Below are 12561 nucleotides of genomic sequence, written 5' to 3'. Positions count from 1 at the left end.
TACTTTGTGCCTTTAACATCCCTCCTTGGTATTTGCGTGGCAGGTTGTGGCCGCTATGCTGGAGGCCAGGGCTACAACAGCATTGGCCACTTCTGTGGTGGTTGGGCTGGGAACTGTGGAGATGGAGGCATAGGAGGCAGCACCTGGTACCTGGTGTGTGATCGCTGTCGGGAAAAATACCTGAGAGAGAAACAGACTGCCGCCAGGGAAAAGGTAGCCTACTTTTGCAAGATTTTAGGGCTTAAATGTGTGTCGCTCTTTTACTGAAGCACTGTCAGCTTTGTGCATCATACTGACTTCTTACGCCCGGGCCACACTGCCTGCGTAAGCAGCGCGGCTCAGGCTCGGCTCGTCTGCGTCTCTTCTAAAGATTGGAGATCTTTGACCGTATATTGACATCATACCAGCAACATTACCACAGTTTCAATATCTGTATCTGTAGAATATGTCACAGTACCGGCTTCTAATTGTGGATTATTTATATTATTTACAAATGAGCACACATGTAAATTACATTTATAATGCAATGAAATGGCCGTTATGAAAGGCCAACCCTGTGTAGAAAGAAAGGGCTGGCTGGCAACGCTGTCTGTGTGGACGCCACATGCGCGAGAGACACAGTAGTTCAGCGAGGTAGCCGCCAAGCAGTTAGACTTGAATCAAAACCAATCTGCATGTTCTTTGCCAGGTGAAGCAATCCAGGAAGAAACCCCTGCAGGTGAAGACTCCAAGGGCGCTGCCCACCATGGAGGCCCACCAGGTGATTCGGGCAAACGCTTTGTTCCTGCTCTCCCTCAGCAGTGCCGCCGAGCCCAGCATGCTGTGCCACCACCCTCCCCGGCCCCTGCACTCCCAGCTGCTTCCTAGCCTCAAGGAGGGCGTGTCGGACGAACTCCCCAATAAAATGGGCTGCCTCTACCTTCAGACACTAGCTAGGTAGCTAACAGCTCAGTTAATAACAGGTTGCTTTGATATAGATAAGAATACTCCACAGTGACACATGCTTCTATAATGATTCGAGTCTCCTCTCATCCTCCAGACAACACACTGAGAACTTTGGGGCCTACCAAGACGATAATCTCTTCCAAGATGAGATGAGGTATTTGCGCTCAACATCTGTTCCTGCACCTTACATTTCAGTCACCCCTGATGCCTGTCCCAATGTGTTTGAAGAACCAGAGAACAACATGAAATCAATGCCCCCCAGGTAACACATCTTAGCACGATGTTTTTAATTACTTCCACTCATTAGCATGCTTACATCAAACGAGTCAATCGCGGCATTACAGATTTTTCTCATACACCATCTTCTACTGTTTATGCATGACAGACATACACTACATACATGCATGCTATTTAAGTCATGGCAGTCATGGTTCCCATTGAAATGATTCTCCCATGTTCAGAGCAGACCAGCAGATAATGCCATTTTGTCATTGCAGGTGCAGATATAACCTTTACAAATAGGTAGTTCTGTGACTCCCACTCCCTCCCCGGCACCCTACTGTACATAGTGTGACAGCAAGCATTTTTTTCAGAAAGTGTTCCTTAATTGTTGTGCCTCCTTATCATGACCAGCCTCATCTACAGTACAAAAGCCTGGCTGCTCTGTTCTCAGGTTCATTTAAGTGTTTTTTGTCAATGCATGTCTTTATGATCTTTGTGCCTCTTCTGCTCTCTTTTAGTCTTGAGACCAGTCCCATCACAGACAGCGATACAGCTAAGCGCACAGTGTTTCAGAGGTCTTACTCAGTCGTAGCATCCGAGTATGACAAGCAACACTCGCCTTCTCCGGCCCGGGTCAAAGCCGTGCCCAGGCGCAGGGTTCACAGCGGTGATGCAGGTAATGACACGTGATCGATTGACAAGTGATACCTAAGGATTAGTGAGCAGCATCTGTAACATCAACCTGCCCTGTCCCTCCCCATACAGAGGTAGGATCTTCCCTGTTACGGCACCCGTCTCCGGAGCTATCCAGGCTGATCTCGGCCCACGGCTCCCTCAGTAAGGGGGAGAGGAACTTCCAGTGGCCTGTCCTGGCTTTTGTTATCCAGCACCATGACCTGGAGGGCCTGGAGGTGGCCATGAGGCATGCACTGAGGAAGTCTGCCTGCAGGGTGTTTGCCATGGAGGTACAGGCTGCGATATCTCTCTGAATCTCAGAGCTCAGTCTTGCTTTAATTGTTGCTATTTATTCAGCAGTGACTCAGGGTTATAGGCAATTACTGTAGTTGGCTGGGTAATCAATTAGATTTGTATGCTTAATTAGCTCATAGACTTAAGTTGGACTCTTTTGTGTGTCGTAAGAAGACTAATTGGTATGATTTTCTCTTGGTGTCCCTGTCAGGCCTTCAACTGGCTGCTGTGCAATGTGATCCAGACCACCTCCCTGCACGACATCCTTTGGCATTTTGTAGCATCTCTCACCCCATCGCCCTTTGAACCTGAGGACGAGGAAGAAGACGAGAACAAGGGGAACAAAGAAAACGTGGAACAGGTAATGAGTGGTTAAACGTCAGGAACCACGCCACTTTACTTTTGCTTTGTTGTTTCGTCTTCTAACTGTGAACATCTCCACTCTGCGCCCCACAGGAAAGAGACCTTGGCGTTTGTGAACACCCTCTGTCAGACATTGTTATCGCTGGGGAGGCAGCCCATCCTCTCCCCCACACCTTCCACCGCCTCCTACAGACCATCTCTGACCTCATGATGTCACTTCCTAGTGGCAGCTCACTTCAGCAGATGGCGCTTAGGTACGATCCTGAATGACTGAAAAATGATACCATCATTCAAATTATACTAATGCAGGGGCAAAGTCACATATTCTCCTTCTTTCTAAATGTTAGGGAATAGGTTTGACATCTGTATTTAATTAAACTGTCAGAAAGATAAGACACGGTCAAAAATATTATTGATTATCCTTCTAGGTGCTGGAGTCTCAAGTTCAAGCAGTCCGACCACCAGTTCCTCCACCAGAGCAACGTTTTCCATCACATCAACAACATCTTGTCCAAGTCAGATGATGGAGACAGCGAGGAGAGCTTCAACATCAGTGTGCAGTCAGGCTACGAAGCAATGAGCCAGGCAAGAAAACAACCACTTACTTACTTACACATCAGATCTGTTTTCTGTTGGTCAGCATGGATTGAACTAACAGTCTTATTGTTTGTTATGCATCTGTGTTTATGACGTACTCTAACCTGACTGTGTGTGATAATAGGACCTCTGCCTGGTGACCTGTCTGAAGGATCTGACCAGTGTAGTAGACATCAAGACATCCAGCCGCCCCGCCATGATTGGCAGCCTAACAGACGGCTCCACAGAAACCTTCTGGGAGTCTGGAGATGAGGACAAGAACAAAACCAAGAGCATCACCATCAGCTGTGTGAAGGGCTTAAACGCCTCCAATGTGACGGTTCATGTGGACAACTCCAGAGACATCGGGGTAAGGGGGCAGAAGCAGCAATGCCACTGTATAAATGCAAAGTTAAAGGGGCTCTATGTAAGAATCAGAAATTGCTTGTTAACAGTGACACCAGTGGCCTTTAAGTCAACGACAGTCGGCGCCCTGTTGCTCGCACTCGCGCTTATGCTCGCACTATGTAGACGCGAGCGAGCACCGGTCAAAACAGTGAGGCGACACACACGTGAACGTGATTGACAGGCATCATATTGATTAATGTTAGCAACATTAGCCAGCTAAAACCACAATATCTCTATATATTTAACATGCTTGGCAGTAATGTTATCTTACATGTCTAATAGGAATGTTGCCAGCTCGGGGTTCGCTTTGATACCCAAAACCAAACTAAGATACCTCCATGAATCGAAGGCCCGGCCGATGTTGATCCTAGTTTTCCCCCGATGTCACATTCCTGTTTTGCAAGACGAGCTATAACTTTGTTTTTTTGTGATTTCCGTGGAGTTTGTTTTGGAGGCTGAGTTGTGGTGGGGGCAGGTCATTTGTTGATGTTAGCGGGCTCCATTTCTAACCGAACGCTAGCTATTGTTGCAAACTGTTAGCCCTGTAGCGAAACTGAAGAGAGTAAAGGCACTCACGAGCTTGCATGACTTCACATCCGTTGGATTTTCCCGGAAAAAACAAATTACATTCTTCACATTAAAATCAGTCTAGAGGCTGATAGAGGAAACCCAAAAGGTCACGGAAGGTCTCATTTTTTAGGTTAGATTACAACCTGTTCACACATTGGCACAAAAAAAAATTAAAAAACCTTTATATGTTTAAAAATGTACATACAGTCCCTTTAAAGACCAAGGTGGAATTGATGATAATATATTTATAAAGGCTGAATTTCCCTCTGTCATATCCACAGAACAAAGTCACATCAGTTACATTCCTATGTGGAAAAGCAGTAGAGGACCTCTGCAGAATCAAACAGGTATGGTCACTTTCTTTGGCAGTAATGTGGGAATACAGTGTAACATGTATGTTTAAAGTCTGAACCGTGTGGTGTGCTATATAAAGCTGTATATATATGTAGATTGATTCCTTTGTCTCTTCTCCAAATCACATTGACTCATTTTTAAGTGCAGAAACAATAAAGTATTGGTGGGTTGTTTTTATAAGGTGCACCTTGGTTGATCTAGCATTACAATATAGTACAGACTTACATGCACATTGGGGCAGAACAGTGTGAACATTCTCATGTCTTTTTCATCCAAGGTTGACCTGGACTCGCGTCACATGGGCTGGGTGACAAGTGAGCTTCCTGGAGGGGATCATCATGTGATCAAGGTGGAACTGAAGGGTCCGGAGAACACCCTGAGGGTGCGCCAGGTGAAGGTCCTCGGCTGGAAAGAGGGCGAGAGCATCAAGATCCTAGGACAGATCTCAGCCAGCATGGCCCAGCAGAAGAACTGTGAGGCCGAGACTCTCCGAGTGTTTCGCCTCATCACCTCGCAGGTCAGTCCGACTGCTTCATCCATGTAACCGCTTGACAAATATCTGCTGTCTCTCGGAAACTTTACTGTTTACTTCGTTGTATGCATTTAGGTCTTTGGAAAACTTATCTGCGGAGATGCAGAGCCGACTCCAGAGCAGGAGGAGAAAAACCTCCTTTCGTCACCCGAAGGAGAAGACAAGGTCTGCACTGTGACAATTTACCTGTGCTGTTTAACTGACTCACATATTTAGTGACCTTCAACCTGACGTTTTACACCTTTTTTATGAATAGGCACCGTCTGACGCAGACCTTAAAGAGCACATGGTGGGAATCATTTTCAGCAGGAGCAAACTCACCAACCTCCAGAAACAGGTAATTAGTAATTTCTTCAAACCATTCAACGGGATTATAATCTCAGCCCTCTTAACTTAATGTGCGTATTCATTTCCAGGTGTGCGCGCACATCGTCCAGGCCATCCGTATGGAGGCCACACGCGTGAGGGAGGAGTGGGAGCACGCCATCTCCAGCAAAGAGAACGCTAACTCCCAGCCCAGTGACGACGACGCCTCCTCAGACGCCTACTGCTTTGAGCTCCTGTCCATGGTGCTGGCCCTGAGCGGCTCAAACGTCGGCCGCCAGTACCTAGCTCAGCAGCTAACACTCATGCAAGACCTGTTTTCTCTGCTGCACACGGCTTCCCCCAGAGTACAGAGACAGGTGGGCGAGAGTACAGTGTTTCTCAATCTGCAACCTCACCGCTAGATGTCGCCAGATCTTACACACTGAACCTTTAAGGTAAATGCCTTGCGACGCTAAACACCTTATGTTCTTGTTTGCCATCTGATCTCAGGTCACATCGTTGCTTAGACGCGTCCTTCCAGAGGTTACACCCGTACGACTTGCCAGCATCATCGGGGTGAAGGCTCTGCCGCCAGCGGACATCAGCGACATCATACACTCCACAGAAAAGGGCGACTGGAACAAGCTCTGCATCCTCGACATGTTCCTGGGCTGCATCGCAAAAGCCCTCACTGTGCAGCTGAAAGCCAAAGGCACCACCATCTCTGGCACGGCCGGCATGGCTGCAGGCAAAGGGGTCACCACCGTCACGCTGCCCATGATCTTCAACTCCAGGTGAGTTTGTTTCCACTAGGCCTAATGAAATTCTGAAAGAGATGTTATTATATGAGACTTTTTTCTTTGCAATTTCCTTTGATTTTCATACTTATTGCCCCTTTCTGTCATACTCAGCTACATCCGCAGGGGAGAGAGCCACTGGTGGATGAAAGGCTCCACTCCTCCTCAGATAGCAGAGATCATCATAAAGCTGGTTAAAGACATGGCAGCTGTAAGTTCCGTTTTTTTTTTTTAAATCTATCTTTCCCTTTAACACTGTGTGAGCCTAATTTGACACAAAACCACATTCGTCATGTTTGTCATAAATATCATGTTATCATATATTGCGTTTCTGTTTTTAGGGACACCTTTCAGACGGTTGGTCCAGAGTCACCAAAAATGCAATAGCTGAGACCATCATAGCCCTGACCAAAATGGAGGAGGAGCATCGGTCTCCTGTACGCTGTATCGCCACCACAAGGGTATGGAATCAAATGCCATCATACACAAAGCATGTATCTATGCTTACAACTACTGGGTATTAGTTAATCATTAGGGCTGTCAAAGTTTCAATGCCACTAGATTCTTTAATGCATTTATGCAACTTGCAGTTGTTAATGTTGTAGTGGGCTCAGTTCTAAAGCTAGAGTGAAGAAACTGGTATCATATGAAACTACAAAACCTAAGGAATCCATTGGTACCAACCACGTCATACAACTTGTTGCAAAGGAGGCTAAGTAAAGCTCCAAGGTTATGCTAAATTTTGGCGAAGAAAAACTGGCATGGACATTTTCAAAAGGGTCCCTTGACCTCTGACCTCAAGATATGTGAATGAAAATGGATTCTATGAGTACCCATGAGTCTCCCCTTTACAGACATGCCCACTTTATGATAATCACATACAGTTTTGGGGCAAGTCATAGTCAAGTCAGCACACTGACACACTGACAGCTGTTGTTGCCTGTTTGCCATGTTAAGATTTGAGCATATTTTTTACGCTAAATGCAGTACCTGTGAGGGTTTCTGAACAGTATTTGTCATTGTTTTATGTTTTTAATTGATTTCCAATAAAAAAATATATGCATACATTTGTATAAAGCAAGAATATTTGCCCACTCCCATGTTGATAAGAGTATTAAATACTTGACAAATCTCCCATTAAGGTACATTATGAACAGATGAAAAATGTGTGATTAATTTGCGATTAACTATGGACAATCATGCAAATATTAATAACCGTGATTCAATATTTTAATCAATTGACCGCCCTAATAATCATATATTATATCCTGTCCTGTCTCGTAGCTGTGGCTGGCTTTGGCTTCACTGTGTGTGCTGGACCAGGACCATGTCGACAGGCTGTCCTCTGGTCGCTGGATGGGCAAAGATGGACAGCAGAAGCAGATGGTGAGAGAAGACTAAGAGCTACACTGTGTGAAAATAACAGATTATCAAAAGAATAAGAAATTGATTTCCTCCTCCTTTTATCCACAGCCTATGTGCGACAATCACGACGACGGCGAGACAGCAGCCATCATCCTGTGTAACATGTGCGGCAACCTCTGCACCGACTGTGACCGCTTCCTCCACCTGCACCGACGCACGCGCTCTCACCAGAGACAGGTTAGTGTTGGCCGTTAGCGTGACGATTCTTCCGATAGTGTTAACTGCTGATTAGTTGGATAATATGAATCAATTTATAGAAGGCATGAGGAGTAGAACGGGTGTTTAATCTTGTCTTCATGGCTGCTTTCAGGTGTTCAAGGAGGAAGAGGAGGCCATAAAGGTGGATCTCCATGAAGGCTGTGGAAGGACCAAGCTCTTCTGGCTCATGGCTCTGGCCGACTCTAAGACCATGAAAGCAATGGTGGAGTTCAGAGAGCACACAGGTAACATAGCAACATAGAATACCACTGTGCTTTTTTGGGGGGGGCTATGATTATATATATTATATTTCTGCAAATTTGTTATTGAAAAAACTGCTTAAATTGTGTAATTCTATTAACAGTAAAGTCATTATTTTTGCAGGTAAACCAGCCTCCAGCAGCTCCGATGCCTGCAGGTTCTGTGGTACGAGGAATGGCACCGAGCTGTCTGCAGTGGGCAGTGTCTGCTCAGACCCAGACTGCCAGGTACTGAACATCAACTATTAACAAGACAACTTAATCACTTATTATCTGGACGTCTTGTCATTTCTGGCCTTCTGTGTAGCTCATTACAACTGTAATCACTGGGTTCCTTTTTATGCCTCCGTGCCAGCGACAGCCGTGGCCGGAGGCATTATGTTTTTGGGTTGTCTGCCCCATTCTCGTGAATGTGATGTCTCAGGAATGCCTGAGGGGAAATTCTTCAAATTTGGCACAAACGTCCACTTGGACTCAAGGATGAACTGATTAGAACTAGATTTTGGTGGTTAAAGGTCACTGTGACCTCACAAAACACATTTTGGCCATAACTCAAAAATTCATATGCTAATTATGACAATAATTATGACAAGTTCACACAAATGTCTAAAGGCGTTTAAAGGATAAAATGATGAAGTGATGACATTTTGGAAAGACATGGATGTAAACTGCAACTTGACTGGTTGGCGGAGGCATACAACCGCAAGGCATTCATTCTAGTTGTTTTGAAGACAAAGTTTAGCTCTAAAAATATATACATGTTTTTGTTTGTTTCAAAAAATATATAGAACATATATACACATGTATACAAAAAAAAGAAGTATATAAAAAAATAAAAGTGCAAACAAAATGGCAAAACAAAAAGACTAATAAAATGTGTTCAAATGTAAATGTACCCGAGTTAGCAGAGAGGCTAGTTTTTATCGGCAGTCCTTTTGCCTGATGTTGTTAGGCATCCCAGAATAATGAAAACTACTTTCTATCTATCCATTCTAGAAAAACAGGTGCTTTTCTCTTTGTTCCTTATATGCAATTGTATTCTAATATAGCTATGTTAACTAGTTATAAATATATTTTAAAGATAGAAAAATAACCTTAACCAGCTTAAACACTGTACCTACTTCAAAACACAGATCCTATTCCCAAACCTAAGGATTATGGTGTTAACGGAGTCCTCAGGAAAATACTCTTGGTATTTTTCCTGAGGAGAGGAATTTGAGGTTTTGCTGAGTGGAAATATTGTTGTAGAATATTAATAATGCATGAAAGGATTAGTATGGATTCAAGCATAGCCTGATGGAGCTGAAGCATCCCCTCCTTTGAGGCTTCCTTGATTCCCTCAAAAGGAACGGTCTGTGATGAGTCTTACAAATAATTTATGAGGCGTTGTCCACCCACTTCAGAGAGGACCAAACTACACTAGATACACATTAAGCAATGTAGAGCTACAGGATGTACTAAAGTGTATATTTCACAAGTACTGTAGTTCCTTAGCCTTACCTCTTTCTCTGATGTTGTCTCCCTCAGGAGTACGCTAAACTGGCCTGCAGTAAAACTCATCCTTGTGGACACCCCTGTGGAGGAGTCAAGAATGAGGAGGCCTGCCTTCCGTGTCTGCACGGCTGTGACAAGAACACTGGCTGTCTGAAACAGGACGCAGACGACATGTGCATGATCTGTTTCACAGAGGCCCTCTCTGCTGCTCCGGCAGTACAGGTAGCTCTAAATATACACTGTTTGTCCTTTAGGTGGAAGAGTTTCACTTCAAGTTTTTTTCTCATTCAACTCTTTGTTCTGTTCTCAGCTGGACTGCACTCACGTGTTCCACCTTCAGTGTACTCGTCGTGTTCTCGAAAATCGCTGGCTCGGGCCCCGAATCACGTTTGGGTTCATGTTGTGTCCCATTTGCAAGGTAAGAGGTTACCTGAGCCTCTCTGACTGAGGAGATTAACCCAGCAACAAAGAGGTTGCAAACTGTTTCCGCCACACCTTGAAGTTGACACCTTGACTGTACGACTGCTTTGTTCACTGCTATCTTTGTGAAATGCCGTTGACACATGCTGTAAACTCAACAGTACTACCTTTATGAATGTGGTCTGGTTTGTTCGTTTCATTGTTTGCCTGCAGAACAAAATCAATCACTCGGTGATCAAGGACCTGCTGGACCCCATCAAGGAGCTCTATGAGGATGTGAGGAGAAAGGCTCTGATGAGGCTGGAGTATGAGGGTCTACATAAGAGCGAGGCAATAACCACACCAGGAGCACGTTTCCACAACGACCCTGCAGGCTTTGCCATGAACAGATACGCATACTATGTCTGCTTCAAGTGCAAGAAGGTACTATATAACCTAAAGTCATTTTAACTTTAAATGTTGTTTAGGGGTTGAAAATGAATGGTTGCCCTTATTTCCAGTTCCAAATAAAAACAGGCAATTCCCGCAGTTGACATTTCGGACGTAAGGACCTGTCTCAAGACATAACAATCGCAAAGTGACACAGTGCTTAAATATAGCTCATGATTGCATGATAACTTTGTTGGGTCAATGCTCATACACAAAAGGGCCAATTGCTCAAAACACCCTACAGTAGAAAAACAACATACATAGGTAAACACGCATTCATTCAAAACCCCTTTGACATTATTAAAATGACATTTTAAGTTAATGGTATACATTAGGGCTGTCAATTATTAGTTAATACGTTTTTTAATACTCTTATCAACATGGGAGTGAGCAAATATGCTTGTTTTATGCAAATGTATGTATATATTTATAATGGGAAATCAATTAACAACACAAAACAATGACAGATATTGTCCAGAAACCCTCACAGGTACTGCATTTAGCATACAAAATATGTTCAAATCATAACATGGCAAACTGCAGCCCAACAAGCAACAACAGCTGTCAGTGAGTCAGTGTGCTGACTTGACTATGACTTACCCCAAACTGCATGTGATTATCATAAAGTGGGCATGTCCGTAAAGGGGAGACTCGTGGGTACCCATAGAACCCATTTACATTAACATATCTTGAGGTCAGAGGTCAAGGGACCCCTTTGAAAATGCCAGTTGCCCCATGCCAGTTTTTCTTTGTCAAAACTTAAGCCTAAGTTTGGAGCATTATTCAGCCTCCTTCCTGACAAGCTAGTATGACATGGTTGGTACCAATGGATCCCCTTTGTTGTTTTAGTTTCATATGATACCAGCATCTTCACTCTAGCTTTAAAACTGAGCCCACTACAACCTAAAAATCTCAAGTTTAGTTAGTTTAGTAGCGTTAAAACGAATTTGCGTTAACGCGTTATCTTTGACAGCCCTAGTATACATATATAAGACATAACCCAAAGTACACAGAATATAAATGCCTGTCCCATGGTTTTAGGTCCACCCATAAATATACAAAATATACATATACACTAAAACACATTCTCGGGAGGATAGGCCCAACAAGGAAGAAAACACGTTATATCTAGTGGTGGTGAGCACGAAAGTTTGTTTCACAGGATATTTTACAGGAGGACCCTGAGATCCAGTTCCTCATTCATTCCCAAAGGTGTAAGAGTCTCTAATTCAGTAATCCAATATGCCTCCCGTCTCAGGAGGGTTTCCTACAAGTTGCCTCCTCGTCTGGAAATTTGAATCCCAGTATACCAGTATGATGTCGGGGGATGTTTCATAATAAGTACAAAATGCACGGAAACTGGACTGTCTTTGTTGCCCTTATATCCAGGCCTACTTTGGGGGAGAGGCTCGCTGCGATGCGGAGGCCGGACAGGGAGACGACTACGACCCCAGTGAGCTGATCTGTGGAGCATGCTCAGATGTCTCCAGGGCTCAGGTGGGTGAATGATGCCTGGGAGAGGATCATGGCTTATGGCCCAATTTAAAAGAAACATTTTCTTTTAGACATTTTGGGAAATACACTTATTCTCTTTCGTGCAAAGAGTTCGATGAGAAGATTGATACCACTCTGTGGTCTGTATGCTAAATATGACCCTGTATTCATTAGGTAATTAGCTTAGCTTAGCACAAAGACTGGAAACAAGGGGAAACAGTTAGCCTCTGTCTGAAGGTAACTAAATCCTCCTACCAAATCCTCTAAAGCTCACTAGTTAACATGTTATATCTTGTTTGTTGTAATCCATACAAAAAACAAAATGTGAAGGAGTCAAATTGTGGTTTTACAGGGATTTAATTGCTAGACAGTTTCTTGGCGGGGAGCAGTGACTACCTTGAATCTTTTTCTCACTGCGAGGTTGCCAGAAAACCAGAGACGAGACTGGTATCAATCTTCTCGTCTCACTTTCGGCAACAAGGCGAATAAACATATCTCTAAAAATGTGTGACTGTTCCTTTTAAAGAAATATGCTCATATGTACTCTTCCCCTGCGGATTCTTGTTTACTTGTCACCAGATGTGCTCCAAGCACGGCACAGACTTCCTGGAGTATAAATGCCGGTACTGCTGCTCGGTGGCTGTTTTCTTCTGTTTTGGCACCACACACTTCTGCAACGCCTGTCATGATGACTTCCAGAGGATGACCAGTGTCCCCAAGGAGGAACTACCCCATTGTCCTGCAGGTGCCTAATGAGTCTATTGAATACACTCTTCTGGAAAATGTTAAATTATTCAAA

At 44.2% G+C, this 12561-nt stretch overlaps 1 protein-coding gene across 24 annotated transcripts in view; it reads left to right on the top strand.

Moving 5' to 3' along the window:
• The window catches only part of mycbp2 (MYC binding protein 2), a 78662-nt gene that overhangs the window by 64651 nt on the left and 1450 nt on the right, over positions 1–12561 (top strand). For 23 of the 24 annotated variants that reach the window (XM_074658742.1, XM_074658738.1, XM_074658752.1 and 20 more), the window contains 26 exons: positions 44–213; positions 689–936; positions 1040–1207; positions 1686–1843; positions 1933–2132; positions 2348–2497; positions 2593–2753; positions 2928–3084; positions 3221–3445; positions 4335–4400; positions 4685–4924; positions 5015–5104; positions 5196–5276; positions 5356–5622; positions 5756–6039; positions 6157–6253; positions 6384–6503; positions 7327–7428; positions 7516–7644; positions 7778–7910; positions 8050–8153; positions 9453–9641; positions 9730–9837; positions 10053–10262; positions 11658–11765; positions 12342–12507. In XM_074658742.1, coding sequence (XP_074514843.1) covers positions 44–213; positions 689–936; positions 1040–1207; positions 1686–1843; positions 1933–2132; positions 2348–2497; positions 2593–2753; positions 2928–3084; positions 3221–3445; positions 4335–4400; positions 4685–4924; positions 5015–5104; positions 5196–5276; positions 5356–5622; positions 5756–6039; positions 6157–6253; positions 6384–6503; positions 7327–7428; positions 7516–7644; positions 7778–7910; positions 8050–8153; positions 9453–9641; positions 9730–9837; positions 10053–10262; positions 11658–11765; positions 12342–12507 — 4131 coding nt within the window. The remainder of the gene's footprint in view (positions 1–43; positions 214–688; positions 937–1039; positions 1208–1685; positions 1844–1932; positions 2133–2347; positions 2498–2592; positions 2754–2927; positions 3085–3220; positions 3446–4334; positions 4401–4684; positions 4925–5014; positions 5105–5195; positions 5277–5355; positions 5623–5755; positions 6040–6156; positions 6254–6383; positions 6504–7326; positions 7429–7515; positions 7645–7777; positions 7911–8049; positions 8154–9452; positions 9642–9729; positions 9838–10052; positions 10263–11657; positions 11766–12341; positions 12508–12561) is intronic. The other variant, XM_074658736.1, reaches the window with a different exon arrangement.

Source organism: Sebastes fasciatus, chromosome 14 (genome assembly GCF_043250625.1).
Source record: "Sebastes fasciatus isolate fSebFas1 chromosome 14, fSebFas1.pri, whole genome shotgun sequence".
In the NCBI taxonomy this organism is placed as follows: Eukaryota; Metazoa; Chordata; class Actinopteri; order Perciformes; family Sebastidae; genus Sebastes; species Sebastes fasciatus.
Note: the sequence above shows the minus strand (reverse complement) of the source record. Positions and strands in the feature narration are given on the sequence as shown.